At 36.6% G+C, this 27,760-nt stretch overlaps 1 protein-coding gene across 5 annotated transcripts in view; it reads right to left on the bottom strand.

The window, feature by feature from the left end:
• LOC105720554 (uncharacterized) overlaps positions 1–27,760 on the bottom strand; it is a 382,182-nt gene that overhangs the window by 6,835 nt on the left and 347,587 nt on the right. For 4 of the 5 annotated variants that reach the window (XR_010343018.1, XR_010343017.1, XR_010343019.1 and 1 more), the window contains one exon: positions 9,707–9,867. Coding sequence is in view for 1 of the 5 variants with exons in the window: in XM_064377348.1 (XP_064233418.1) it covers positions 9,714–9,867 (154 nt within the window). In the remaining 4 variants the exon portion in view is untranslated. Of the gene's footprint in view, positions 1–9,706; positions 9,868–21,305; positions 21,428–27,760 lie in introns of all 5 variants that reach the window. The other variant, XR_001108180.2, reaches the window with a different exon arrangement.

Below are 27,760 nucleotides of genomic sequence, written 5' to 3'. Positions count from 1 at the left end.
AAAGAAAAAGATTTAGGGAGCCACTGCATGGATGTACTTGGGTTCCCTGGAAAACATTAGCGATAATCCTGCATGAAAGGAGGGGTAAGCCAAACTCCCAACCTCCCTAAATCATCAAGATTGATGTGGGCGTCATCTTCAAACTTCATTTCAATTTTTCTGAATTACCACAACTGTAGCCAAGAAGGGTAAATTAGATAAAAGGTAACTATTATTCTAAAATCAGGACTATGAGGTTGAGTACTAAAAAAAAAAGTCTTAAGAGACAAGTTTGTTTGCTTTATTGTACGCATTTCCTTTCCTATTCAAAACATTTATAGATATTATCTAATCTTCCCACAGTTATTAACATGGAACTTAAAAACAAAAGTTAAAAACCACCTGTCTTTCTTTTCATTTCTTGTTATAGTGCAATAGTCTTGGTTTTTCAGGCCTCACAGAGCCAGGTAGTTCCTGCTTCCTGCTGGGTTAAGTCACAGACTGTGTGGAAGCGAAGCCTCCTGCAATCCTTCTACCACACTAAAGTTTTTCCCTTTCAGGACAAGTTTATTTAACTTATGTAACCAGGACCAGTTGACTGAATTAAGAAACAAAGCTAAGTGAAAATAAAACTAAATGAAACAGAGGAGCTAATTAGTCCAATGAATTGAGTTTGTTTTTGCTTTGTTTTTCTTTAAACAATATTAAGTAATTTTTTTACTTGATTTTTAAAACGTTGGTAGCCTGTTTTGGTGATGTATAAACACAAACAATGTTTTCCTCAGCTTAAGGTTAGTTTCCATTGGCAAAACAAGAAATTCATGAATTGATGCCTCTTTTATTTCCTTCAAAGATGCATAGGGTATGATTTTTTCTGGAAGTAGTCTAAATTTCATATTAACTCCTATATGAAATAAGAAGCCCTACTATATTAGCTTCTATATGTAATGGGAAGCCAAAGAGTAAAGGCTTCATACCTGCCCTCCAAATAATTGAATAAATACTTAAATAGCCTGATTCATAATTTTGAGCCAGGATGAAGCTCATTTTTCTAATCCATAAGTACTATGGACAATATCATATTTCATTTTCTTTATAATGTTATTTCCAAACAAAATGATACATAATTGAATAATTTCTAAATTACTTACATCTCTTGCTTCATTCTATGGCTCCTTTCTGGGGTCACTAGTATGTTTGAATAATAAATTACAGTATAAATGAGTATAATTTTTCATTTGTTTTGAAAATTTATTTCTCTCACATGCATATTTATCTCATTTGCATATTTGTTTAGTTCTCACAACAACACTAATGATGAGGTTCAGGACATAGTACCCCAAAATATAGCACCTTGGCATTTGAGAAAGCAGCAGAAGTAATATAAGATCACTCTTTCCCTTCACACCTCTCCCCAAAGGCAGACCGTAAGACCCTAACTCAGAGGTGCCCTTCCTATGGAGGAAAAGAACATCCTCATTTCAGAGGACACAAGGACCCAGGGAAGAATCTGAACAAACAAGATTTGCTAAGTTACCCCCAGTTAATTACTGTTAGATTATACTTTTAAAAATCCAGTCATATTTCTCAATGCCTACCCACTTCTTCATCAAACTCAGTACAAAAGGATCCAGGTTTACCTGTTTCTTTGGGTCTTCATTTCTGAAGGCTCTTGTGTCACATAAAACATATTCAATAAATGTGTCTGCTTTTCTCTTGTTAATCTGTCTCTTGTTATGGGAGCCTCAGCTATGAAAACCTAGTGAAGGGTGGGAAAAAGAAGTCTTTTCCTCCTCTACACCCTAATGAAATTTGGCAGATACTATTCTCATTTTATGTAACTAAAAATGGAGGCACTAAATGGAAAAACATCTAAAAAAAAATGGAGAAAAGCCAATGCCAAAATCAAGCAATTTAAATATTTTAATAACTTTTGTAGTGTTTTGATTGGAAAAGAGACTTACAGTAAAAATTAAAAGAATGTTTTGATATTAAGTGTCGTATAAAAATTGTTCGGGAGTTCATTCTCACACTTTCTCTCTTTGTCTTCTTAGGTATCAATGAAACTTTGCCTAAGTCCATAGTGGTGCTAGCCAAATGCAGCTGTATTTAGTTTAGCAGTGCTTAATATGAGAAGAGATTCTGGTCACAGAATTGGTGTCAAAATCCTATTCACATATTATCTTTCATGGAACCTAAGTAATGTTTTCCTTGCAATCAAACCTTTCAGTGATTTCAAAATCTAACAGAACTTGTTGCACAGCAGGGGCTCAATAGTTAGTAACTGTTTCATTGATTATTATGGAAACCACTCTTGCTCAAACATGAACTTCCAAGATATACAGGGGGAAATGACATGGTAGAGCTTCCTTCCTGTCATTTCTTTCTTCAGTGATCCTATCCAAGTATCTTTTCTATGATTTTCTCCTTTTACCTCATTCAGATGTTTCTCTATAACACAGTCTGCTTGTGTTTTTAGGTAATCAGAGACTTATGGCTCAGTTTGAAGGTTATTCTGGTTCACCATTATTATTTAATTTTTTAAAGCTGTTGGGTACCATGTGACCGTTTCTCTTCTTGTGAATATCTTTGTCAGAAAGTAAAAACAAAAAGATGTTGAACTGAAATCAGTTCAGTTTGTGAATTTCTAAAGAGCCCTCCCCAAAAGAGTGGTTGAAGGATGTATTCTATTCACTGGAATAATCCACACTTAATATAGAAATAACACAATGCTCTAATACAAAGTAGAGTATTATATTAAATATTAAATATTAAAGATATGTTACTTCAATGTAAGTAGCTGTGCCAAGGAAAGCAGAGAAAATTAATTCTCTGGTAGAATCTAGGAAGGCTTTAAAGAGACGCAGCTTTTGAGTTCGGTGTTGAATGATGGTATTAGGTTGAGGCAAAACTTGAATAGAAAGCTAAGACATTTGATTTTCTTCCACAAGAGAAAAGAGTCATCACTTTTAGAATGACAGGATCTAAAACCTTGATTCATAATTTTTAGGTTATTCTTTTCCCTCCCTCCCTCCCTCCCTCCATCCCTTCCTTCCTTGTTTCACTCTTGTTGCCCAGCCTAGAGTGCAGTGACACAATCTCGGCTCACTGCAACCTTCACTTCCTGAGTTCAAATGATTCTCCTGCCTCAGCCTCCCAAGTAGCTGGAATTACAAGCGTCTGCCACCATGCCCAACTAATGTTTTTTTTTTTTTTCTTTTGTTTTGAGACAGATTCTCTTTAAGTTGCCAGGCACCAGGCTGGAGTGCAGTGGCGTGATCTCAGCTCACTGCAACCTCTGCCTCCCTGGTTCAAGCAATTCTCCTGCCTCAGCCTCCCAAGTAGCTGGGACTACAGGCACACACCACCACGCCCAGCTAATTTTTGTATTTTTTAGTAGAGATGCAGTTTCACCATGTTGGCCAGGATAGTCTCGAGATCCTGACCTCAGGCAATCCACCTGCCTCAGCCTCCCAAAATGCTGGGATTACAGGCATGCCTGGTCAATTACTTTCTATTTTAAAACTTCTTCCAAGAACTTGATCTTAGATTTGATCTTTTATAATCTAACAACAGAAAATTTTGGATTCCTTGACTTATCTTTCAAGTAAAAACTAGAACTTAGAAGTCAAAGTAACCTAAAGATGCTTTAAAAAAGCAATGTCATCAAAACACATTTGATATTGATCTTATTTACTTTAAATAAATGATATTTTTAGGCTGGGCATGATAGGTTACACCTGTAACCCCAGCAACTTGGGAGACCAAGGAGGGCAGATCACTTGAGTCAGGAGTTCGAGACCATCCTGGCTACAATGGTGAAACCCTGTCTCTCCTAAAAATACATAAGAAATTAGCTGGGCATGGTGGCAGGCACCTGTAGTCCCAGCTATTTGGGAGGCTGAGGCTGTAGGATCACTTGAACCAGGGAGGCGGAGGTTGCAGTGAGCTGCAACCGCCACGCTACTGCACTCCAGCCTGGCGACAGAACAAGATTCGGTCTCAAAATAAATAAGAATAAATAAATAAATGCTTTTTAATTATCTTCATCTACCCCCACACAGAGACTCTTCAACAATTTAAATGCCTTTTGCAGGTACTTCACATGCTTCTCAAGATGAATTCTGTTAATTATTTTGTTCTTACCCAAAATACTGTCTTAATATATATTAGGTTCCACATACTGTGCTGGTAGTGGAGGATTCAATATAGAACATGCGTGACTTCTGCCTTCAATGATTATAATTCTTAAATGAGATTCTTCTCAAAATGAAAATTCTCAAAGGCAAGAAACATGTCTCATGCATCTATATATACCCCAAATAATTATGAGTACTAGCAAGTTACATAACTCCTCTCAGTCTCATGTTGATTTCATGGGGTTATTTTGAGGATTAAATGAGTTCATGTATCTAAACTCATCATAAACACTATTTATTGTACAAAGTAGGTGTTTTATTGATATTTAGTGAGTGCGTGACTGATTGATTAGAATTCTGCTTTGCACTTTTCAGATTGATAATTAACTTTTTATTGAATTTCTTATATAATAAAAGCAATTTTGTAATCTCACATTTTATTGACACTGAAATGTGGATTAGTTACAGTCATTGCACATTGACTTGGCTTGAAAGTTGTGATGTTGTTTTCATAAAATAATACTTTGCAGCTTACGTAAAAGTGGCATAATACTACGTGCCACTTTTATCCAGTAAGAAAATAATAAGTTATATTATAGTAAAGGTGACTCTCTCATTTTTTATTTGCTTGAATTCTGCTTGCAGCAGGAATTTGATACCATATGGAGGTGTGCTTCCTTGCTGTCAGTATATGGACCTGTGGTGGTGTACAAAACTCTCTTTTCCTCATTAAGGGCATACAAAAGTCTAAAAATAAATCTGATGCTATTTCACCCTTCACTTTTTAGCAAACCTCCGGGGACAATCAGAAGCCAGCCAGTTTCTCATGGCTAGGCGAACAAAGTGAAGCTAAGGTGCTCAAAGAAGAAAGCAGGATGGCAGCAACTCATGCCTACAAGATTGAAATTGAAGCCAGAGGAAGGTTAAGAACTTGTTAGGACAGTTTTAAGCCTCATGTTTTAAATTATGAGTTAATTCTGGAGGACTGTTCACCTCCAAACTCCAGGAGTGGTAAGATAGCTAGACATAGTCCACTGGGCTGGTTGATGTTGTATAAGAAATCAGACTAGCAGCAAAAGCAATACGCAAGAAGTGATGAGGATCGGCAAGTCTTCACCTTCCTCAAGGCCCAGCATCCATGTAGAAAGTGTGACTTCTTTAAAGAGTAGCCCTCTTCATTCTTTTTATTTCATGGGCCCTGAAACTCTTGCCCCCAGTATTTCCTCCCTTGTCTTGCATCATGCTTAATGTCTCCGTGGTAAATATTCTTCTATTTTTATGGTGGTCAGGTCATCTGAGAGGAAGAACATCAGATAAAACTGTTACAAACCACTCAAATGTTAAAGTCAGTTAATTTTTCCGTTTACTGTTATTTTCCAGTAGGATTCTAAGGGATTTAGACATGAAACTGCCAAGTTTTGATAGCGGGAGTTTTCATTGAGGATGATGAGAGCAAAATCTAAATCATTGGGCTACCCAGAAAGAATACTATAATAGTGACCACTAAAAGGGAAGCATGTGCACAGAAAGAGCAATGGAGGATGCTAAAGACCAACCTCACCTCTTCACCAAATTGCCCAGAGGCTTCCTCTACTCTCGGTTTCAAATGATCAATTTCAAGTGATCATGAAACTGTGTTATCTCAGGACTGTAGTTTGAAACACTTAATGGTCAATGTCTTTGTCTATTTGGGCTGTAACAAAATACCTTACTTGGGTAGTTCATAAATAATAGGAATTTATTTCTCATAGTTCTGGTGGCTGGGATGCCCAAGATCAAGGTGCAAGCAAATTTGGTGCCCGGTGAAGGCTTGCTGTTCATAGATGGCGCTTGCCGCTTCATCACATGGAAGAAGGAGCTAAACTTGCTCCCAGAAGCCCTTTTATAAGGGGGCTAATCCTGTCCATAAGGGTAGAGCACTTATTACCAATTGTTCCCCAAAAGCCTGTCTCTTATTACCTTGGGGGTTAAGCTCCAACATATGAATTTTGGAGGGACAGTCACATTCAGGCTATAGCAGCCAGCAAATTAATTACAGAATTCTTAACTCTGTGGGATAGCTCATGTATTTACTGTCATCCAGATAAAAAGCTATATTCCAAAACAGAAATATGGAGCATCTATCTCTTAAAATGATACCCAAGTAATATAATATTTTACCTTCTCCCTAGCTGAGTCCTGAGAAGCCTTGTTTACTTTTTCATCAGAAAATATGAGAAAAATCTGTAAGTGATGAGACTTTATTAAGGAGAATTCTGTCTCCATTCACATTAGGCTCTGGTAGAGTTGATAAAAGTCAATTTTTTATTGTAGAAGAAATACATAGTTTAACCTTAGAAAATACAAAATTTTCATGCTATTGGACTAAGGCTTATCAAATGAACTGAGCTGTAAGCTGTCTTGAAAATAATATTTATCTCTGAGCCTTTTTTGTAAAGAGGAGAGTCTACAGATATTGTGAATTAAATCAAATAATATATCTGCATACAGTCTTTGAATATCCTAGTCACAAGAATTCCAGATATCTTTTCCTGTATTCCCCATTTCTATTTAAAAATCCATATGGTCATAATCTCAAGAAATATAGATGGATAGGTGGATATAGATATAGATTTTTTTTCCCTGCATTTATACATTTTTTCCCTAAAATGCCTATTCCTTGATCTGATTCAACTGGTACCGCAGAGGGCTGAGATCCCTAGACATATGTGGAATATTTTTAATGTTTTGTTAAATTTGAAATATGTCTGTGTTTCCACTCTTTCTTTCAGACTGTTTGATCTTTCAACTATATCAGACATCTTGTTAGAGTTAAGATTTTAGAAAATGCTTTTTCCCCATTCCAATTTTAAACTAACACAAATCCATTTATTCAAAGAAGTTTTATTGAACACAGAAATTGAAAAGAATACTTATATAAAGCAGTATTATGAAATAAGAGAAAGGACATTAAACTGTTAACTTTATTGATTGACTATGTAAAGCATTCTAAGCTCACTGAGAGAGAAGTGCTGAGGGGCGAAGTTCATCACAGGGCAATTAAATAGAAATTTCATGCAATGTGAACTCAGCTTTCAACACAGAATTAAAGGGCTTCAGGAATCATACATTGCACCTTGTACTCAATGTATGAAAGACATAAATATATACATTTGCAAAGATAAAAGCAATACTTTTAAATGAAGTCTTTTTTTTTTTTTTTGAGACGAAGTTTTGCTCTTGTTGCTCAGGCTGGAGTGCAGTGGCTGACTGCAACCTCCACTTCCCGGGTTCAAGCCATTCTCCTGCCTCAGCCTTCTGAGTAGCTGAGATTACAAGCATGTACCACCACGCCTGGCTAATTTTGTATTTTTAGTAGAAATGGGGTTTTGCCATGTTGGCTAGGCTGGTCTCAAACTCCTGACCTCAGGTGATCCACCTGCCTAGGCCTCCCAAAGTGCTGGGATTACGGGTGTGAGCCACTGCACCCCACCAAAGTCTAATATTTTCTTTAGAATTTCCTGTTCCAGGTCTCAAGAAAGAGTTATGACATTTACAAATATAAAATACAGGTATATATCAACGCTTATGTAGAGTCCTGCTTAAAGGCATATTATCTCTTTCATTAATTGTCACAGTTATAACTCAGTGTTCTTGTTTGTAAGAAATAAGTTGATAACAGATTTACCAGAAAAAAAAAAAAAAAAAAAAAACCTATAGAAACAATGAACGTGCCAAGTTCTCACACAGTAACACATAACTATAGGCACAGGAGTCTAACAACATAAGATATAGGATATATAAATATAACAAGACTCTCTGCTTTGGTAGGAAGCTTGAAATATTATTTCAAAGACAAGATAAATACATGAAACCTTCAGATAATCAGTTCAAGGATTAAGACTAAATTTACGCATGAGGTGGAAACTATTCCAACAATTAACATCCTATTATAGATCATTCTTTTCCTCTTTTCTTTGGACTTTATTTAATGGCATATACCGAGTTGTTGCTTATTTTCTTACATTTTTTTCTCTCCCTCTAGCCTTTCTCACTTACATAGTCATGGGTTTACAGTCTCCCTCCCCTTTCTCCCCTTTAGTTACATGTGGTATCTGCAGATGCAGCCCACACTGTTCTCTCTGTGAACATCCACTGATAGACAGGTGCAGAGATTGATCACGGCTTCGTAACAGTGCTGGAAATGGCCGCCAGTTGTGAAGAAGAATAACAACTGGCAGCCATTCTGATTGGTGCTGGCACTGAATCTTTCTTATGAGATCCAAATGCCTTGAGAACCAAATGTTCCTGGGATTCAGGCTTTCTGCAGCCAACAAAGCTTAGGTCAAAAAGCTAATTGGCTACTTGAAACTTTACTTAGATATCTTTAAGAGAAACAAAAAGGGTTGTTTCTGTTAACTCACAGAACCTATCTATGCATATACCAGGAGCGATGGCTAAACAGATAGATGATGAAAAGCCAGAGGCTTCTTTGAAAGAGCTTTTCTTTCAAGGTAAGGTGAAGGTATTTGAAATAACAATGTAAAATACATTTTCTATAGAAACTTGCACCAAACTGTTATTTCTTACATATCCCATGTAATTGTGTCTTTGGTGATAAAAAATCTTCTTCATTACAATTGTTCAAACCTGAATGGATCAAGAGAAAGAAAGCAAGGAAGGAAGGAATGAAGGAAGGAAGTAACCAAGCCCCGTTTCTGAGGAGCATTTTGTGTAATTCAAATGGAATTGTAACTCCCCACCGATAAAACACTATATTCTAAACTTTCTGTATCATAGCCTAACGTGAAACATTGGCTTTCTTTCTCCTTTGCCCCTCACTCAAATGCCAGAGCCACTGTAGGGCATGGCACAAAGAGGGAAACAGTGCTGTGGCATTCTGATTAGACTCTAACAAAAAAAATTTTCCTAAACACTCTTTCACTAGTGGACAGTTCAATAAAAGAGAGAACTGGGAAGACAGAACCTCCTGCACACTGTCATTAATGAACACCCAGTCGACACTGACCTCTGTGTAGTGCTGTGCTGGATACCATACAGAGCAGTTCACAGACACGCTCCCTGCTGCTCTTTAAAGTTTGCAATTGAAAACAGATGACAATAGGCCGAGGAAACTGATAACAAGCCACTGTGAGATTATATGCTGAATTAAAGCATAAAGCAAACAGAAAGGAAAAAATTAAGGGTTATCATGTACAATAGGTTAGTATATAAAGAGTTGCTCTATGCCATTAATTGGGAAGAAGCTTTATTTTTATTTAATGAGAAAAAAAGTCATACCATGGAGATAGAGCCTGAAGAGGTCTTTATGTAAAAGTATCAGGTGAGTGATGTTGGCAAACTAGGGGAAGGAGAGTGCACCAGTTGTGGGGATCATAGACTTACCAGGTCAAGCATTGTGTGAAAGGGTAGTGGACAAACTGACATTGGCCAAGTGGAGGGCATGGCCTGAAGCCCAGGGGGAGAAGAGAGACTATAGCCATATGCCACTTTATTCAAAATGAAAGCCCAGTCTGTGTTTGTTTGCTCCAGTATTTTATTATACCGGAACATGAATGAATATGTCTGTAGCATAGGTTATTTCCTACCTTGAAGCTAGGTGGCTGTCTGGTGCTGATTTGCTGTTTCGCCTCTGGGTAGCATAGGTAAGGAAGAAAGTAGGTCCTGGGCAGGTGCTGTGAACCAAATTTGACCATTTTTTTCCGACTGTGCTTTAGTGCTAAGCCATGGAGTCTGAAGAGGGGAATATCTGGAGTGATAAAGAGAAAACTTTAAAACTTTAAAACAGGAGGAAGGAAAAGAACATTTCTTCAGTTTGTTGATTTTCCACTTTATTGGAGTTAACAATTTGTAGCTTTTAATTCTTTGTTTCTGTATAGGAATATAAATAAGTGTTTCTTATGAATTCATTCCTATTTTCAGCGATACGTGATTTGAGAGAGTGTGAATTTTTGTTTTTACAACGAAGGCTTCTTCCTCAGGTAACCTGACCTATTAGCCAACCGTTATGAATAATAATGTGCTGTTTTAAGATAGTTCTATTTGACCCTCAATACAGCACCCTCAAATAAATAAAACCCAAATGCTTAATAGCGAGAAGCTATTTGCCTTATTTGTCTTACCCTGAACCCTTTGGTAGTACAGTGTAATACTTTTGCAAACATCAGTTTCCTTAAAAACCATGACGTCCTATGAGTGTTCCAGACAAGAACAACAAAAGAAAGGTTAAAGGAATTGTAACTGTTTGACCCAACAAAGAGAATATTAAAGAGCAATAACAAAGAGCAGCCTATATCTAATCAATAAGAGATGGGTTGATTTATATATGTAAACACCAGTTAGACTAAAGGGAAAACTCTTCAAATAGGAATATGCTGAGGAGATTGTGGAGTTATAACAGTGGAAATCTTGAAAACTGGATGAACAAACAGCTAACGCAGAAATTCACCTGTCTAGGGAGGCCAGAGCTTGATTTGGACCATTCCAAGCCTGTCACTTGATGTTCCTTCCTTGCCTAATGCTATAAGTAAAATATGTAAAGTAAGTAAAATGAAAAGATGAGGTGTTGCTGTAAATATTTATTAGTGAACTTTCATTCATTGTTGTAAAGAATGGGAGGAATTAAAAGGTCATCCTCTTTTGACTCGAATCTGGTATTATCTCTTCTATCACAAGTTCAAATTCACTTTCTTTTTATCAGAATTTTCTTGGGAAACTTCAGGGACAATAAAGAACTACGTATTTGGATCACTACTAATATATTTTCTCATTATTGTGTGTCTTTCACTTGGTTAGTAGAGTTTTTTAAATCAATATAAACAGGACCTTTTTTTTTTAAGATTTCCATTTTCATAGTGTCATTACTGACACTGGCAGCTGCCTAACAGTCATGTGAAATACATAACTGCCTAAGGAAGAACATTCCGTGACCAATTCTTTCTCTTTTATATTAAAAAGAAGTTTGACAGGCTTGCAAAGCCCCAGGCTTCTGAACTTTATGTCAGTTCAGAAATTCTTTTTATTTTCCAGATATTATATTCATATATTTTTCTACATATATCAAATGATTTTTCTCTGGAATAAGTTTAGTAATATATTTCTTTCCTGCTTTGTCCCAGACATTGCCTTTTGTTTCTGTTCTAGATCTTTCTCTATTGAACCTCTCACAGGTCCAAAGACAAATAATAATTCATATTACTTAATATGTTCCTAGTAACAGAATACCTCTCTAAGTTTCAAATATTATCTTCTTTCTAAATTTTGAGGTTGAATTTAATGTAGAGTTTTAATGTATATTTTTAAAAGATGAATTGTTGTACAATAACTTTTTGTATGCTTCCTTTTTTTTCAGTTTGCTAGAAAGAGTTGTCCTTCAGTATATACCCCCATCGACATTCCTCTGCATCTCCTCTCTGTACCCCCTCTATCTCATCAAAAACTTTTATTCAGGTCTGAAAAGGAAATATCTGAACTTCTTATGAAGGCATCCTTACTTTTCTTTTCTCAAGGACACATCACTCTGATTCCTTTAACATTTTCTAATTGCTCATTTTTACAGCCCTGCTCATTTTTGTTATGATCTTTTGGACCTTCTCCGAGTTATCTGTTAAGTATGACATTGCTTTTTCTTTGCAAACTGGTAGGGTTAAGCCGATATTATATTACGACAGAGAGTGATTCCCTAAGGAATAAAACCTTAAGGAAAGTTACAGAGAATTGAGGGCTGAGATATTATTATGGGATGTTCAACTTATATCAGACTTCATCTCGGTTGTGGACTTCAGGCTACTGTCATTTTTAGTTACCTTCTTGATGCCTTTGTACGTTTTCCCTAGCCACAGCAAACTTTGAGTAAAAATGGGATAGAGAGGAGTAGTTTGCTGGCTTTTTTTTTTTTTTTAACTGCCTTCCAATTATTACAGGTCTTTAAGGCTCTGCCATGTACCCTCCCCCTACTGATTCCTTTAGGTCCTAAGGTGATGTCTCATGTGTATTCATGACCAAATGCATATATCTGTTATTCACTTTCTCCAGTAAGTATCAATATGTAAATATGCATATTGTCACTCTCGCCGTTGCTGGTTCCTGTCATCAGGAGAAATGAGGTTGCTTCAGAGTATCAAAGCTGCCACTCTCTGGTCAGCCTCTGAAATGACATCACTGTGCTGAGGGCCTCCCTGAGGAGGTCCCACTGCTGCCACCATGGGTGGTGCCTTCCAGGGCCTCCTACAAATCCTGTAGTGGTTTATGCTGGCTCCAGAATGTCCGTGTAGGAGCTGTCCGGGCACAACTATTGAGAAGAGGTGGGAACTTGGGAATTTGCTCTGAGGCTTTGTATGTATGTATTTACATCCAAATAGCATGTTTCCTTGGATGCCTTTAGAAGAAAAAGAGTTGATGGATACAAATGGGTGGGTCGGGGGAGCTGGGACTCTGCAGGCTCCATCTCTGTGCTTAGGGATGTGGTGGAGCTGCAGGACTAATTTAGGGCTGCAGTCAATCCCAGGGCATTGTATTTAGCTTTTGAAATAATCTCCAGACAATAACCCATTCCTCAGGACTCTTTGGAAAACACTGGTTCTTCCAAACTCAATCCATTCCCAGAAACTCAGGAATCATCACTTTCTGAGTGGCAGATTCCTCTTGGTGATGGCACATAGTTTGTCTCCCAAGGGTCACCTTAGTAAGAATTTGCCTGTCTTGCTCTCATCTTTTCTGTGGGGAGTCGAGGGAGATGATAGAAATGTGATGGCAGTCCAGGGAGTTCAGTTTGAACAGAAACTATGTTCCTCCAGACATGCCTGTGAAAACTGGAGCATCAGTATGGCAAACCCCTTGTGCATCTGTGCCTATGGAAAGAATGGACAGCACGTACAATGATGAGAGTGCAATGGTCTTTTTCCCTCCGAAGACATTGCCAGCCATATTATGGCTCATGAGATAGAGAACAGGAGAAGAATTACCTAAATGGGCTTTGAGTGTGGGGGCTGGAAAAAAGTTTTTTTCTAAGATACCTTACTACTCAAATTATTTCTTGTTCTCAATCTTGTAGTTTGTAATTTAGTTTCTTCTTTTACTAGTTTTGTCCATTTTAAACCATTTTTAATGTGTATTCTTTTAAACTTTCCCCCAAGATTTTATAGTTTGTTGGATTTTGCTCTATAATAAATTGTGATTCTACCATTACATTATTTTCATTTAGTTTATTTCTCAACTTACAAATGTTAAGTACACTTCTAATAACTCATTTTTTTTCTTTACCTCACCTTTCTAACTTTTATTTTCTGGTGTCAACTTTGTTATAATCTTTTTTTTAACCAGTTTATTCCTTTTTGTTTAAGTACATATCTTCTCTTTTAAAATTATTTTTACCTTGGTTTTATAGAAGTCAGGAAGGAGACGTAGTCGTGAAGGCAAAGAGAAAAGTCATCAAAAGCAGGGAGACTCTGAGAACAACAGCTCTACTATAGTCCCTTAATGGTTTCCAAATCCCCTTTAATGTTGAATCCACTAAAACTTTAACTTGAGTGACTCAAGAAACCACCAAGTTTTAGATTTCCTCCCGGGATAATGCTAATATTCCCTGCTCTAACAGCACATTTGAACTGCTGAAATGGCGTTGTTTTCTCAGTTCCCTTACGAAGGGAAATGTTATTTAAAATCCACAATCTCTGCCATGTATGATTGTAGACATGGTGCAAACCTCCAGGTCAGAGCTGGGGAAAGTTACATAAAGCAGAGGGAGGTAAGTAAGAGATCCCTTTCAGGCAAACATCATCAACAAAATATACCTAGTTTGATTTTTAACAAGGACTTAGGTTGTCTTCACATTTTCATTATAAGACGCTCAAAATGTTTGCATTGTAGAGGCTTCTTGATGAGTATGTCACAAGGAGTTACTAAGGGTCAAGAAAAGATAACATGCATTTTGGTTTTTTGGCTGCTATTGTGAAAGAATAAAGCATCTTCCCATCAAAAAGAAGAGCACAACATCGTTTTGTTGTAAAGATTGGAATATTAAATAAATAAATAAATAAAACACAATTAAACTTAGAAAAGGAAACTTCCAAGCAGGGGAGTTGGAAATGGAAATGTCTTGAGTAAGAGGGAAGGGCTTTCTCTGCCAGTCCTTGAAAATGGCAAGGGTGGAAGAGATCTTCACTGGTGGCAAGATGCTTGTCTGTCATATCCTGCATTTTCTGCACATCTATGCCTCATGTGTTTTGACCTTATGAATGAGATGGGAAATGCTTGGGCAAACAGCCCTAAATACTGTGCCCCAGATAAAAACAACAACTGGTCATTCAAGGATTGGTTCAAAATCCAAGAGAGACAGAAAGGAATTTTCTTGAGCACAGCTACTATGAATACAGTATTGTATAATACACTGTGTTGTATTTAAAAGAATATCTTGATTTGTCTTCATGGCTTAAGTAACATTATGGCTTCCTAAATTTAATGATGTTCATCCATACTTAATTCCCTGAATTTCCTCTTATTTGAAAGAGAAAATTATTTATTTAGTGGTACTGACAGCATTCCTTCCCCACATTTAATTCTGCATTAGGATATTATCCAAAATCTTTTCCCTAGTGAAGCTCCAGATTTTCAGGTTTCTTTTATCAATATCGAGCTCCATTTTCTCCAGAAGGAAAAGAAAAAGCATTGTGCTTGAAGTTATTAAAGCATTAAGTTTAACAACAAAAAATTAAAAGCAAGCTAAAACTCAAACCCAAAAAGGATGATTATATAAATTAATTATGAATCATTGGCATTATGGAATATTATATGACCGAATTATGCTACAAGCTGTATAATAAAAAGGAAAAATTATTATTTGGGTAGAAAGCACTGTGTACAACTTATTTTCTTTTTGCAGAAAACTCATTACCAATAACCCACCCCATCTGTAAACTAAAAAGCACATTTATACATAATTTATTGATTAACAAGGGAACAGAAATTATAAACATTTACAATTGAATGACCATAGAAACACCATATACAAAACTTCTTAATAAATTAAAAGATTAAAAATAAACAAGTTACATGTTCAACTCCTGAAACTGCTAGAAAGAAAATAAATCCAAATGAGAGAGAAGGAGATAAATATAAAACAGAAATAATGAAATAGAATAAAAAAGCCAATGATGATAATCAGTACGTCTAAAAATTTTTTTCTTTACAAAAACTAAGACAGTAGACAAGACCCTGGAAAAATTAACAGCAGAAAGCAATCATAACATCAGGAATGGAAAAGGAATCTAGATAAAATGAAAAAAATTAGGGAGATATAAATTAATAAATTATTGAATGAAGCAATTATAGTAAAAGAAAGTAAAATGGTGATGTCATCCTCCTGCAAGAGATGTCATGCAAAGGTAACAGACACATAGACCAATGAAATAGACTAGAGAATCCAGAAGCAAATTCACACATCTACAGTGAACTCATTTTTGACAAAGGTATCAAGAACAGACATTGGGTAAAGGACAGTCTTTTCAATAAATGATGCTTGGAAAACTGGATATTCATATGCAGAAGAATAAAATTAGACCCCCAACTCTTGCCATATGCAAAAATCAAATCAAAAAAGATTAAAGACTTTAAGATGTCAAACTATGAAGCTACTATAATAAAACATTGGCAAAACTCTCTAGGACAATTGTTTGGGTAAAAATTTCTTGATTAAAACCCCACAAGCTCAAGCAACCAAAGCAAAAATGGACAAATGAGATCACATCAAGTTAAAAAGCTTCTGCACTTCAAAGGAAACAGCGAAGTGCAGAGACAACCCACAGAATGAAAGAATATTTGCAAAGTACCCGTCAGAGAAGGAATTAATAATCAAAACATATAAGAAACTTTATAGGGAAAAAAAATCTAATCTGATTAAAAATGGACAAAAAAATTTGAGTAGACATTTCTCAAAAGAAGACATACAAATTGCCATTTGTATTGGCTGCAAATACTTCTCAAAACACAGGTAGCTGCAGAATGGACATTTGAATCCTGCTGCAGGCAAGGTATGTTTCTCTCCACCCAGCTTGCCTGGGAAAACAGCTGAAATAGGGAAAATGGCCTCTTTCTCACCTTGCCTTGTGAATTCTCTTGAGTCCACCTGATAGACAGGACCTAATCTTTACCTGAAATCCTCACAGCTAGCAGGTCTAGAAATGTGTTTTTATTTTTCTCTCCCTCTCCAATTAGGAAGGGAAGGATGGATATAGAGTGAGTCAATCCATACCACCCATTTTATCTGCTGAACCCCGAAGCTGCCAGCCTTCCAAATATTTATTGTGCTCATGAATTTTTTTCTCCTGTGAATTAAATAGTCATTTTCTTTACCAGTTTTCCTCTTTGGCAGATTACTTTCCCTTTGTTATTTGTAGCCATTTATTTATTTATTCAGAAAACCAATTTTTGTTGGTTGTATGCACTGTTGTTATCTTCTTTCAGTCTGTGGGTTTTATGTCTCTGTGTCATAAAGTAAATTTTATTGTAATGTCATTATAATTTGCTTTTTATGCCTTTTTCAAAAGTTATTCTCTATGCTAAAGTCATAAACAAAATCTTTGCATTTTCTTCTGAAGGTTTTAAAGTTTTACTTTTCCCATTTAGACTTTCATCCATCTAGAATATATTTCTGAGGATTGGAAGAGAAAACCATAATTTTAATTTTCTATAATGACAATTAACCCTACACAATTTCAACCATCTATTGGGTATTCCATCCTTTTCCTCCTATTGTGAACCATATTCCCTTCTACACTTGGGCTATTCCACAGCCCTTTAATATAGTCTAATTATCTTTTTTTCCCCTCATCTGCAATGCCACATAGTTTTAATTACCATAGTTTTATACTATATTTTTATGACTCTTAGTGCCAACTTTTATGCTTTAAAATTACTGGCTTTCCTTGAGCCTTTATTAGCCCATGAGAATTTTCCAATCAGTAAACTCCCATTCAAAACATTGGGGATTGTATTCATTGTACAGATTAATTTGGAGATGATATACCCTGTTAAAATACTGAGTATTCACATCCTATGTGTGAGCCATTTTATTTAGGTGAGTCTTCTTTTAAGTTTTTAAAAAAACATTGTAAATTTCTACATGAAGTTCTTGTATATATTTTGTTAAAATTATTCCTAGCTGCATTAGACCTTTTGTATGATTTTTGAATCTAAACATGTGATTAATTTTTATACTTGTTTGTTAATGAGGTGTAGGAACACCATTAATCCTACAAGCTTGCTAAACTTTGCATTTCTTCTTATAGATTCACGTGGCCTTTTTTTTTTCTTTAGAAACTCATAGCATCTGAGAACACTGACAATTTATCCCTTTCCAATCCTTACACCTCTTATTTCTCTTCTAGTGTGCTAAGAAGTCCAGCACAATGTTGAATAGCAAGTGCTCTCTGAGTGAGGGACAAGCTGGATTCAGGGCCAGCTGGTTCTCACCAGGGGTGCTAATCTGTAAGGGCGCTAAAACTTCAGTGGAATAAATCAAATATGCAGTGCCAAAAAAACTCAGGTTTCCACAAGCAATTCCTTATATTATTGGCAAAATGGATATTGGTCCTGCTCCCGCCAAAGTGGTGCTGCCCTGAATGAAAATTAAAACAACCCCCACCCTAAACCCAAGTCTTTGAGAGCCAACTCTGAAACTAGCTAGTAGACAGTCACCTGAACTTGGCAATAACTAGCAGCTAAAATTCTGAAACACAATTGTGGTTGTACAGTGCTATTTACTGAGAACAAGTGATTTTTGTTATTTAATTTCAAACATTTTACTATGCTGCTTCCCAAAACATACCTGGTTTAGAAAAGAAATTTGAAGGTGAAATGTAAACCTCAAAAATTAGAAAACATTTGCCTTTTTACTTCAGTCATTGGAATATATTAGCAAGCAAATGTATATGGAATTCAGTATTTGTTAATAGAAAATTGGTGTCTCTCCATTTTTACTGAATAAATTTGAATGAATATTGCTTAAAGATTATTTTGAAAGGGCAACAAATTATTAGTTTGCTTCATTTGGGTCCTGAGTGAGGATCTAATAATTACTCCATGAAAAAACATCTGCAGATGATACTTGTTTGGGAATGTCTTGATTTCCTAAATTCACTCTTTTTGAGATAGTAAAAATTGTCAGAAAAATAGGCATAATTGTGTACACACATATATACACACAGACAGACTCAAATACATTTTATAGGCTTAGAGCAGAGGTTATGGACATTTGACCACCTGCCTGTTGGAAAGAAAAGGCTTTTTTATATATTTTGACACATCCTTGAGTTTCTTCCCTCCTTTAATTCACAGCCAAACCTTTATATTATTTTGGTCTTTGTTTTTGAAATTTTTTGAATCTATGACACTATCTCATAATTTAGCCCTGCCACTCACTCACTCATATTTCATTTTTGCTTAAAGTTTTCCTTTTTGCTTTTTTGCATCTCCATGTCACACTATACTTTCTTTTGGTCTCTGTTATTTTTTCCCCCCTTTTTGCTGTCACTCACTCTGTGGCAGCTGAAAAGTACTACAAGAGAGGGAGGAGAGAGATACTGACCAAGACTGTGTATATGTGTGGAGCAAGAGAGAGGAATTGGAGGAATAACGAGACTTTCTTGAGGATAAAGAAAGCTTGTGTGTATCAGCTACCAACTAGGCTGAGATATATATAATAGGTCAGAGTTTTAGAGTTTGCTTCTGTGTGTGCTAAGTAGTAAGTATATATTTTTTCAATTATAGACCCATTGTGTTTATTAAAGATGAAAGTAAAGTATTAACAATTCGAATAAGTATGAAAACAATGAAAAGTAAACAAATAGTAGACGAAATCCCCAGTTGAGCATAATAAATACATGGAATCATTTTATTCCTAAGAGAGCAAATATTTATCATCTGACTCCACTCCAACATTTATTTGAATAACTGACACAGCTCCTTACCTCCCATGATGTTTGGAGATACATATTTGTTAAGAGGACCTTATTGGAACACTCCCAGCTGTTTTCAAATATTCACACCAAAAGTAATCACTTCCCAACTGCCCTACATGTCTCCAGTGATACAATCTCAAGGGTGAAAACAGAGGCAGAAACAGAAGTGCTACCCACTATACTGCTTTCCACAGGAACTTGCGGTCTAATAGAGAGATTCAGACATCAAAACAAGCCACTGCAGTGCAGTCACAGTGCTATTAGAGAAAAAAAGGACACAGTGTAGTAAGTATGCAAGAGATAGTGAACAGTTGCATCTGGAGGAAGACAACCATCAGGAAGAGCTCCTAGTGGAGGGGTCACCCAGCACAACACAGGAGGGATTGTTCTAAACTATCATGGGATTTCGAAATCTCTTCCTGTGAGATTTTGAAATCCCATGAGAGTTTAGAACAATTCTGCAAACTGGGTTATGGGAGGAAGGGCTACGTGACAGGAAGTGAGTCTGGACAGGTAGACAGGCAGAGCTCACTTAAGAGCCTATGACTTGCTAAGAAATTTGAAATTTTTCGTGTGTGAAATTAGAAGCCCTTGGAGACTTGTGAAGGAGAAAGTCAGGAGACCTAGATTCTCGTACTGTCATCAGTATGCTGGGTGACTTTAAAATAATTGTCTGACTTTGTGGTTTTCACTTTCTCACTTATGAGAAGAGAAGAAGCAGAGAGAATCTATGAAATCTTTACCAATTTTCATCCATGCTATGATAAGCAATATCATTTGTTGAATGCTTATGATATATCAGACACTTATTTGCGTTGTCTCATTTAAACCTTACAATAAGCCTATGAGATAGATATGACCACACCCATTTATAACCAAGAGATTGAGTAAATATATATATATATTTATTTTAGTTAAAATATATATTATATTTGAGTAAATATATATATATATATATTAGTTAAAAAAATACATAATATCATAAATATATGCAGCCTAGGCTTGACTTGAACTCCTGGGCTGAAGCGATGCTTCTGCAACAGCCTCTTGAATGGCTGGGACTACACAGCACAGGAGGTCTGGGAGTCCTGTGAGATTTTGAAATTCCATGAGAGTTTAGAACAATTCTGCAAACTGAGGTCTGGGGATTAAGGGCTACACAACAGGAAGTGAGCCTGGACAGGGGTAGACAGGCAGAGCTCATGTACCTCCACAACCAGCTAGGATTGAATAATATTAATTTACACATCCAAGGAGTGAATAATCTTGTTTTAAAGCCCTGTCTGGAGTTTTCCCAAAGCCAATGAGGTTTTAGTAGTTTTTTTGCATTTCTTTAATTCTAAAAATTTTAATAAAATGTGAGAAGAAATAAAAATGGTATTTGAAGGATGATGACCAATTAATAACTGTCTGTCTTCTAGAGAAAAAAAAATGTGTTGCAAATGCAGTATATCAACAATGATTCCTTTTAAGTATAAGGAGAAATTTTAGACAGTAGAGCTATTAGCTATGGTTGAGGTCTATATTAGTCCGTTTTCATGCTGTAGATAAAGGCATATCTGAGACTGGGAAGAAAAATAGGTTTGGATTTATAGTTCCTAATGGCTGGGGAGAATTCAGAATCGTGGCAGGAGGCAAAAGACACTTCTTACATGGTCGCAGCAAGAGAACAGAGAAAGATGCAAAAGGAGAAACCCCTGATAAAACAAGATTGGCCAGGCATGGTGGCTCACACCTGTAATCCGAGCACTTTGGGAGGCCAAGGCAGATAGGTCACAAGGTCAGGAGATCGAGACCATCCTGGCTAACAAAATGAAACCCTGTCTCTACTAAAAATACAAAAAAATTAGTCAGGTGTGGTGGCAGACACCTGTAGTCCCAGCTACTCGGAAGGCTGAGGCAGAAGAATGGCTTGAACCTGTGGGGTGGATGTTTCAGTGAGCCAAGATCGCACCACTGCATTCCAGCCTGGGTGACAGAGACTCCATTTAAAAACAAAAACAAAAACAAAAACAAAAACCCATCAGATTTTGTGAGACTTATTCACTACTGTGAGAACAGTGTGGGGGAAACCACCCCCATGATTCAAATTATCTCCCACTGGGGCCCACCAGCAACACGTGGGAATTATGGGAGTACAATTCAAGATGAGATTTGGGTGGGGACACAGCCATACCGTAACAAGGACATAGGCATATTTTCCCTCAGGTTTCTTCCTTAAGTAGAGTCTCACCTGTCTGATCATTTCAGGTGTTATTCTGACCAGATGTAAGCAGTTCAACTTGGACAGAGACTCAAATTTTTTTCGATTCATGGTCTCATCTGGAAACATCTCCTAATAACCAGGTATGCTGCCTAAAAGGAAGGAATAGAATGGATTTGTCTAACATATTCTTAAATAATGATAATACCATAACATATACTGTAGGAAATATTTTACATTAAAAATACAGAAGTCCTTCATTGGAAGGAGAGATTGCAAAAATTTTCTCCCATTCTGTAGGTTGCCTGTTCACTCTGATGATAGTTTCTTTTGCTGTATAGAAGCTCTTTAGTTTAGTTACATCTCATGGTCTATTTTGACTTTTGTTGCCATTGCTTTTGGTGTTTTAGTCATGAAGTCTTTGCCAATGCCTATGTCCTGAATGGTATTCCCTAGGTTTTCTTCTGGGGTTTTTAGGGTTTGGGGTCTAAGTCTTTAATTCATCTTGAGTTAACTTTTGTATAAGGTGTAAGGAAGGGATCCAGTTTCAGCTTTCTGCACCTGGCTAGCCAGTTTTCCCAACACCATTTATTAAATAGGAAATCCTTTCCCCATTGCTTGTTTTTGTCAGGTTTGTCAAAGATCATATGGCTGTAGATATGTGGCATCATTTCTGAGGCCTCTGTTCTGTTTCATTGGTCTATATATTAGTTTTGGTACCAGTACCATGCTCTTTGGATTACTGTAGCCTTGTAGTATAGTTCGAAGTCAGGTAGCATGATGCCTCCAACTTTGCTCTTTTTGCTTAGGATTGCCTTGGCTATGTGGGCTCTTTTTGGTTTAGTATGAAATTTAAAGTAGTTTTTTTCCATTCTGTGAAGAAAGTCAATGGTAGCTTGATGGGGATAGCATTGAATCTACAAATTACTATAGGCAGTATGGCCATTTTCATGATATTGATTCTTCCTAACCATGAGCATGGACAAAGGGCTAATATCCAATATCTACAAAGAACTTAAATGAATTTACGAGAAAAAAACAACCCCATCAAAAAGTGGGTGAAGGATGTAAACACACACTTCTCAAAAGGAGACATTTATCCAGCCAACAAACATAAGAAAAAAAGCTCATAATCACTGGTCATTAGAGAAATGCAAATTAAAACCACAGTGAGATACCATCTCATGCCGGTTAGAATGGTAACCATTAAAAAGTCAGGAAGCAACACATGCTGGAGAGGATGTGAAGAAATAGGAACGCTTTTACACTGTTGGTGGGAGTGTGTAAGTTAGTTCAACCACTATGGAAGACAGTATGCCGATTCCTCAAGGACCTAGAACTAGAATTGCCATTTGACCCAGCAATCCTATTACTGGGTATATATCCAAAAAAGTATAAATCATTCTATTATAAAGACTCATGCACCCATATGTTTATTGCAGCACTGTTCACAATAGCAAAGACTTGGAATCAACCCATATGCCCATCAATGATAGGCTGGATAAAGAAAATGTGGCACATATATACCATGGAATACCATGCAGCCATAAAAAAGGATGAGTTCATGTCCTTTGCAGGGACATGGATGAATCAGTCTTAGCAAACTAATACAAGAACAGAAAACCAAACACTGCATGTTCTCACTCATAAGTGGGAGTTGAACAATGAGAACACATGGATACAGGGAGGGGAACATCACACACCAGGGCCTGTTGGAGGTGGGGGGGTGGGGGACCAGGGGAGGGTTAGCATTAGGAGAAATACCTAATGTAGATAACGGGCTGATGGGTGCAGCAAACCCCACCATGGATGCAGCAAACCACGTGTATACCTATGTAACAAACCTGCACGTTCTGCACAAGGACTCCAGAACTTAAATTATAATAAGAAAAATCACAAAACAAGAGGAGAAGAGATACAGAGATACCTAAATGAGATAACCGTGTGAAGACAGAGGCAGAGGTTGAAGTGATGCAGCTACAAGCCAAGGAAGACCAAGGATTGCTAGAAGCCTTCAGCAGCCAAGAAGTGGTAAGGAAGAATTCTTTCCTAGAGCCTTCAGAGGCCTCATGGCCCTGCTGACACATTGCTTTTGGACTTCTAGTCTCCAGAATTGTGAAGTAAGAAATCTGTTGTTTTAAGCCACCAAAAGTAAAAAATAAAAAAATTTAAAAAAAAACACAGAAGTCAGTAGTTTTGAGTTAGTTTACAAAACTGTCACTTAAATTATGATGTATATGGTGGAAGTATGTGTCTATGGGTACATGTATATCTTACACATATATGCGCTTTAAGAAAAAGAGACCTCTGAAAATTCAAACTTACAATAATGATAAATTAAGAATTTATTTAAAGCAATGTTTCCAAACCTTTAAAGACATTTTCGCCTTTAGATAAAACTGCACTTTCCGAACACACACCTCCCAATATTCTGATCTAAGAATGTTTTCTTTGTGAAAGAGTCCAAATGTGTGCCTCTGGTCAGGAGGATATTGATACGTTTTATTAGGTTTCTTTTTTTTTTTTTTTTTTTTTTGAGACGGAGTCTGGCCCTGTTGCCCAGGCTGGAGTGCAGTGGCACAATCTCAGCTCACTGCAGCCTCTGCTTCCCAGGTCCAACAATTCTCCTGCCTCAGCCTCCTGAGTAGCTGGGATCACAGGTGTGCACCAACACACCTGGCTAATTTTTGTATTTTTAGTAGAGACAGTGTTTCACCATGTTGGCCAGGCTGGTCTTGAACTTCCGACCTTGAGTGATCTGCCCGCCTAGGCCTCCCAAAGTGCTGGGATTACAGGCGTGAGCCACTACACCTGGCTGATAAGTTTTATTACATATAATTTTTTGTTGTTGTTGTTGTTTTGTTTTGTTTTACAGGGACAATAGTTTTTTTCCAATATAAAATTATAAAATAAAATGTGTTTTAAAAATTACCTTTTGTCAACCTCTTATATAAATTCTCATATGCTATTACTGTGTAATCTCTTACTGAATCTCAGACTTAAGTATTAGTATATGCTAGAGTGCTTCCACACAATCTCTACCCACTTTCTAGGGAAGATGTGTGAGGATAGAAAAGAAAAACATAAAGCTAGAATGTGAAGCGTACCTCCGCAGTAAATAGACATGGATATTTGAAATCGTGATATGCTCAACGAAAATGAAGTTAGTAGGTAACTTTTTAAGCTGTCTTAAGTGAAACTCATCTGTCCCCAGTCTTGTGAGTTTCCTCTTTTTAATTATGAGCTGCTCTTTCAAAAACATACCTAACCAACTTTGCTAGATTTCATTTGAATTCTACTTGTACTCTCCAGCCAAGTTAATTAAAACATAATTGAAATTCTATTAGAAAGGTTTTCAGCGTTTCCACTCAGAGGGAAGCATGCCTGTGAGAACCTTCTACAGTGTTGCTTAGCTGGCATTTCAGATGCATCCATTGCTCTTGAAAAGTGTCTTTGATAAAACAATATTCTATAAGTGAAAATGAAATACTAGCTTCTCCATTATTACAAAAATCAAAGTATTTAATGTCTAATTACCCTCTTAAATACAGTTATACATTTGTAAATTGTCATAAATGAAAAAAGAATGATTATGTTTGAAATTTGGTCACCGAAGTTACTAGAGATTTGGTTTACTTCATTTTCCCCATGCCCTAGCACCAACTACCAAATATCTTACTCACTGGGTGGCTGCCAAAGCATAGAACATCTAATAAAGAATGTTAGTGGAGTTATTAAGTTATTACCATTCCTATTCTCCCCCTCTTTTCTCTTCTGCTTTTCTTTCCACTATTCCTCAAACAGGCACATTGTCTGCAAATGGGCTAATAACCCTGCCCAGCTTTATAATACCGTTAAGATACTTTCAAAGCCAACTGAAATAGCAAAACCCACAGAAAAGTGAGCTATTCACAATGCACATGCAGTAGCAACTGTGATTATTATAAATACAATAAAATGTACTCATTAGATAGTATTGAGTTCTTTGAGTTTTTTCAAGGTTTGAAAAAAATTCACTTTGATGAATTAGTAAAGTGAAGAAAGTCAACTGAGCCCTTATTTTGACCTCCTTGCCTCCCACTGTGAGTTCATATCTCTTTCCCTGTGTGCAAATTCCTATCAGATTAGTATTTCCAGCTAGGAACTTTGTGTCTTCCCTTGGATGTCAAAGGAATTGCAATTCTTTCAATATTTTAATAGCTTTATTGAGAGATAATTCACATATGCAATTCATCCACTGAAAGATACAACTCGTTGCTTTTTAGTAAGTTAACTGCATTGTATAAACATCACCCCCCACCCCACCACAATCTAATTTTACACTTTCTTCTTCCCTGAAAGAAATCCATTACCAGTCACTTCCTACCCCTAGCCTCCTAGCCTCAGGAAACCACTAATCTACTTTCTGCCTCTGTTATAGATTTGTCTATTCTGGTCATTTTACGTAAGTGGAATAATACAATATCTAATCTTTTGTGACTGTCTTCTTTCACTTAAGACAATTTTTTTTAAAGATCCGTCCATGTTGTAATACATATCAGTACTTCATTAATTTTTGTGGTTGAATAATATTTATATGGACATGGCAATTTTTATCTGTTCACCAGTTGGTGAAAATGTATTAATGATGTTTCTAGCTTTCATAAGTTTGATGCTTTAACATTTGCCCTACATGCATATGTTGGACATGCCTTGTTCTGGACAACATGATAATATGCCTAAGACACCAGCCTTTCTCATCTACCCCATCTCCTCTCAGGTTGGCTCCTCCTTTCAGGGATGTGCTTTTCAAATGCAAACCAATCAATCAGGAGTCCACAATCCAACCAGTTCCTTTATCAGATTCTCACCTTCTGGGCCATTATACACCTACCCTGATGTATAGTGGCCCAGGGCCAGGTAACAGACAACTAAAGATAGTCTCTATACCACATAGCTCACTGAAATTACTCAAATTGTTGAGTTATGTGTTCTTTGCATACTCTGGATATCTATGGTATCATAGATCTAATTTATAAAATATTTTTTCTCATTCCATGAACAGTATTTTCCTCTTTTTTGATAGATAGCATAGTTTTCAGTGAAAGGGTTTTAATTTTGATGTAGTCCATTATGTTTATTTCTTTATTTTGTCACTTGTGTTTTTGGTATGATATCTAAGATGTCACTGCCTAACCCAAAGTCACAACAATTTTTTAAAAGATATTATTTTAAAAAATTATTGTGGGTATATAGTGGGTGTATATATTTATGGGGTATATGGGATGTTTTGATAGAGAAATGCAGTGTGAAATGAGCACATCATGGAGAATAGGGTATCCATCCTCTCAAGCATTTATCCTTTGAGTTACAATCCAATTATACCCTTTAATGTCATTTTAAAATATACAATTAAGTTAATGTTAACTACAGTTACCCTACTGTGCTATCAAATAGTAGGTTTTGGCTGGGCACAGTGGTTACACCTATAATCCCAGTACTTTTAGGGGCTGAGGCGGGTGGATCACTTGAGGCCAGGAGTTTGAGACCAGCCTGGCCAACATGGCTAAATCCTATCTCTACTAAAAACACAAAGATTAACCAGATGTGGTGGCGCATACCTCCCACCTCCTCAGGAGGCTGAGACATGACAATTGCTTGAACCTGGGAGGTGAAGGTTGCAATGAGCAGAGATCGTGCCACTGCACTTCAGCCTGTGACAGAGTGAGATGCAGTCACCAAAAAAAAGCAAAAAAAAGTAGGTCTTATTCATTCTTTATATATTTTTTTGTACCCATTAACTACCCTCATCTCCCCCCAACCCTCCACTCCCCTTCCCAGCATTTGGTAACCATCCTTCTACTCTCTGTGATCATGAGTTCAATTGTATTAATTTTTAGATCCCACAAATAAGTGAGAATATGTGATCTTTGTCTTTCTGTGCCTGGCTTATTTCACTTAACATAGTGATCTTCAGTCCCATCCATGTCGTTGCAAATGACTGGACCTCATTCTTTTTTATGGCTGAATAGTACTCCATTGCGTATATATACCACATTTTCTTTATTCATTTGTTAATGGGCATATTTAGCTCTTTTGTTTGAGTTTTGTAGTTTTGGCTCTCACATTTGGGTCTATGATCTATTTTGAGTTGGGAAACGTGTATGGTATGAGGTAGGAGTTGAAATTAATTCTTTGGCATGTAGATATCCAGTTTTCTTAGCAACATTTGTTGAAAAGTCTATCTCTTTTGCATTGATAGTCTTGGCAACCATGTAAAAAATCAATTAACTATATATGCAAAGGCTAATTTCTGGGCTCTATATTCTATTTCATTGGTTTATATGTCTGTCATTATGCCAGTAGCATGCTGTTTTGACTATAGTAGCTTGTAGTAAGTTTTGAAATCAGGAAGTGTGAGTTATCGGATTTTGCACTTCATGTTTAAGTCTGCTTTGGCAATTCTGGGTTCTTTGAAAGTTTATATGAATTCTGGGATCATACTG

The sequence above is a fragment of the Aotus nancymaae genome, unplaced genomic scaffold (assembly GCF_030222135.1).
Source record: "Aotus nancymaae isolate 86718 unplaced genomic scaffold, 86718_ANA_hifiasm-v0.15.2.pri h1tg000016l, whole genome shotgun sequence".
Lineage (NCBI taxonomy): Eukaryota > Metazoa > Chordata > Mammalia > Primates > Aotidae > Aotus > Aotus nancymaae.
This window is presented reverse-complemented; position numbering and strand designations above follow the sequence as displayed.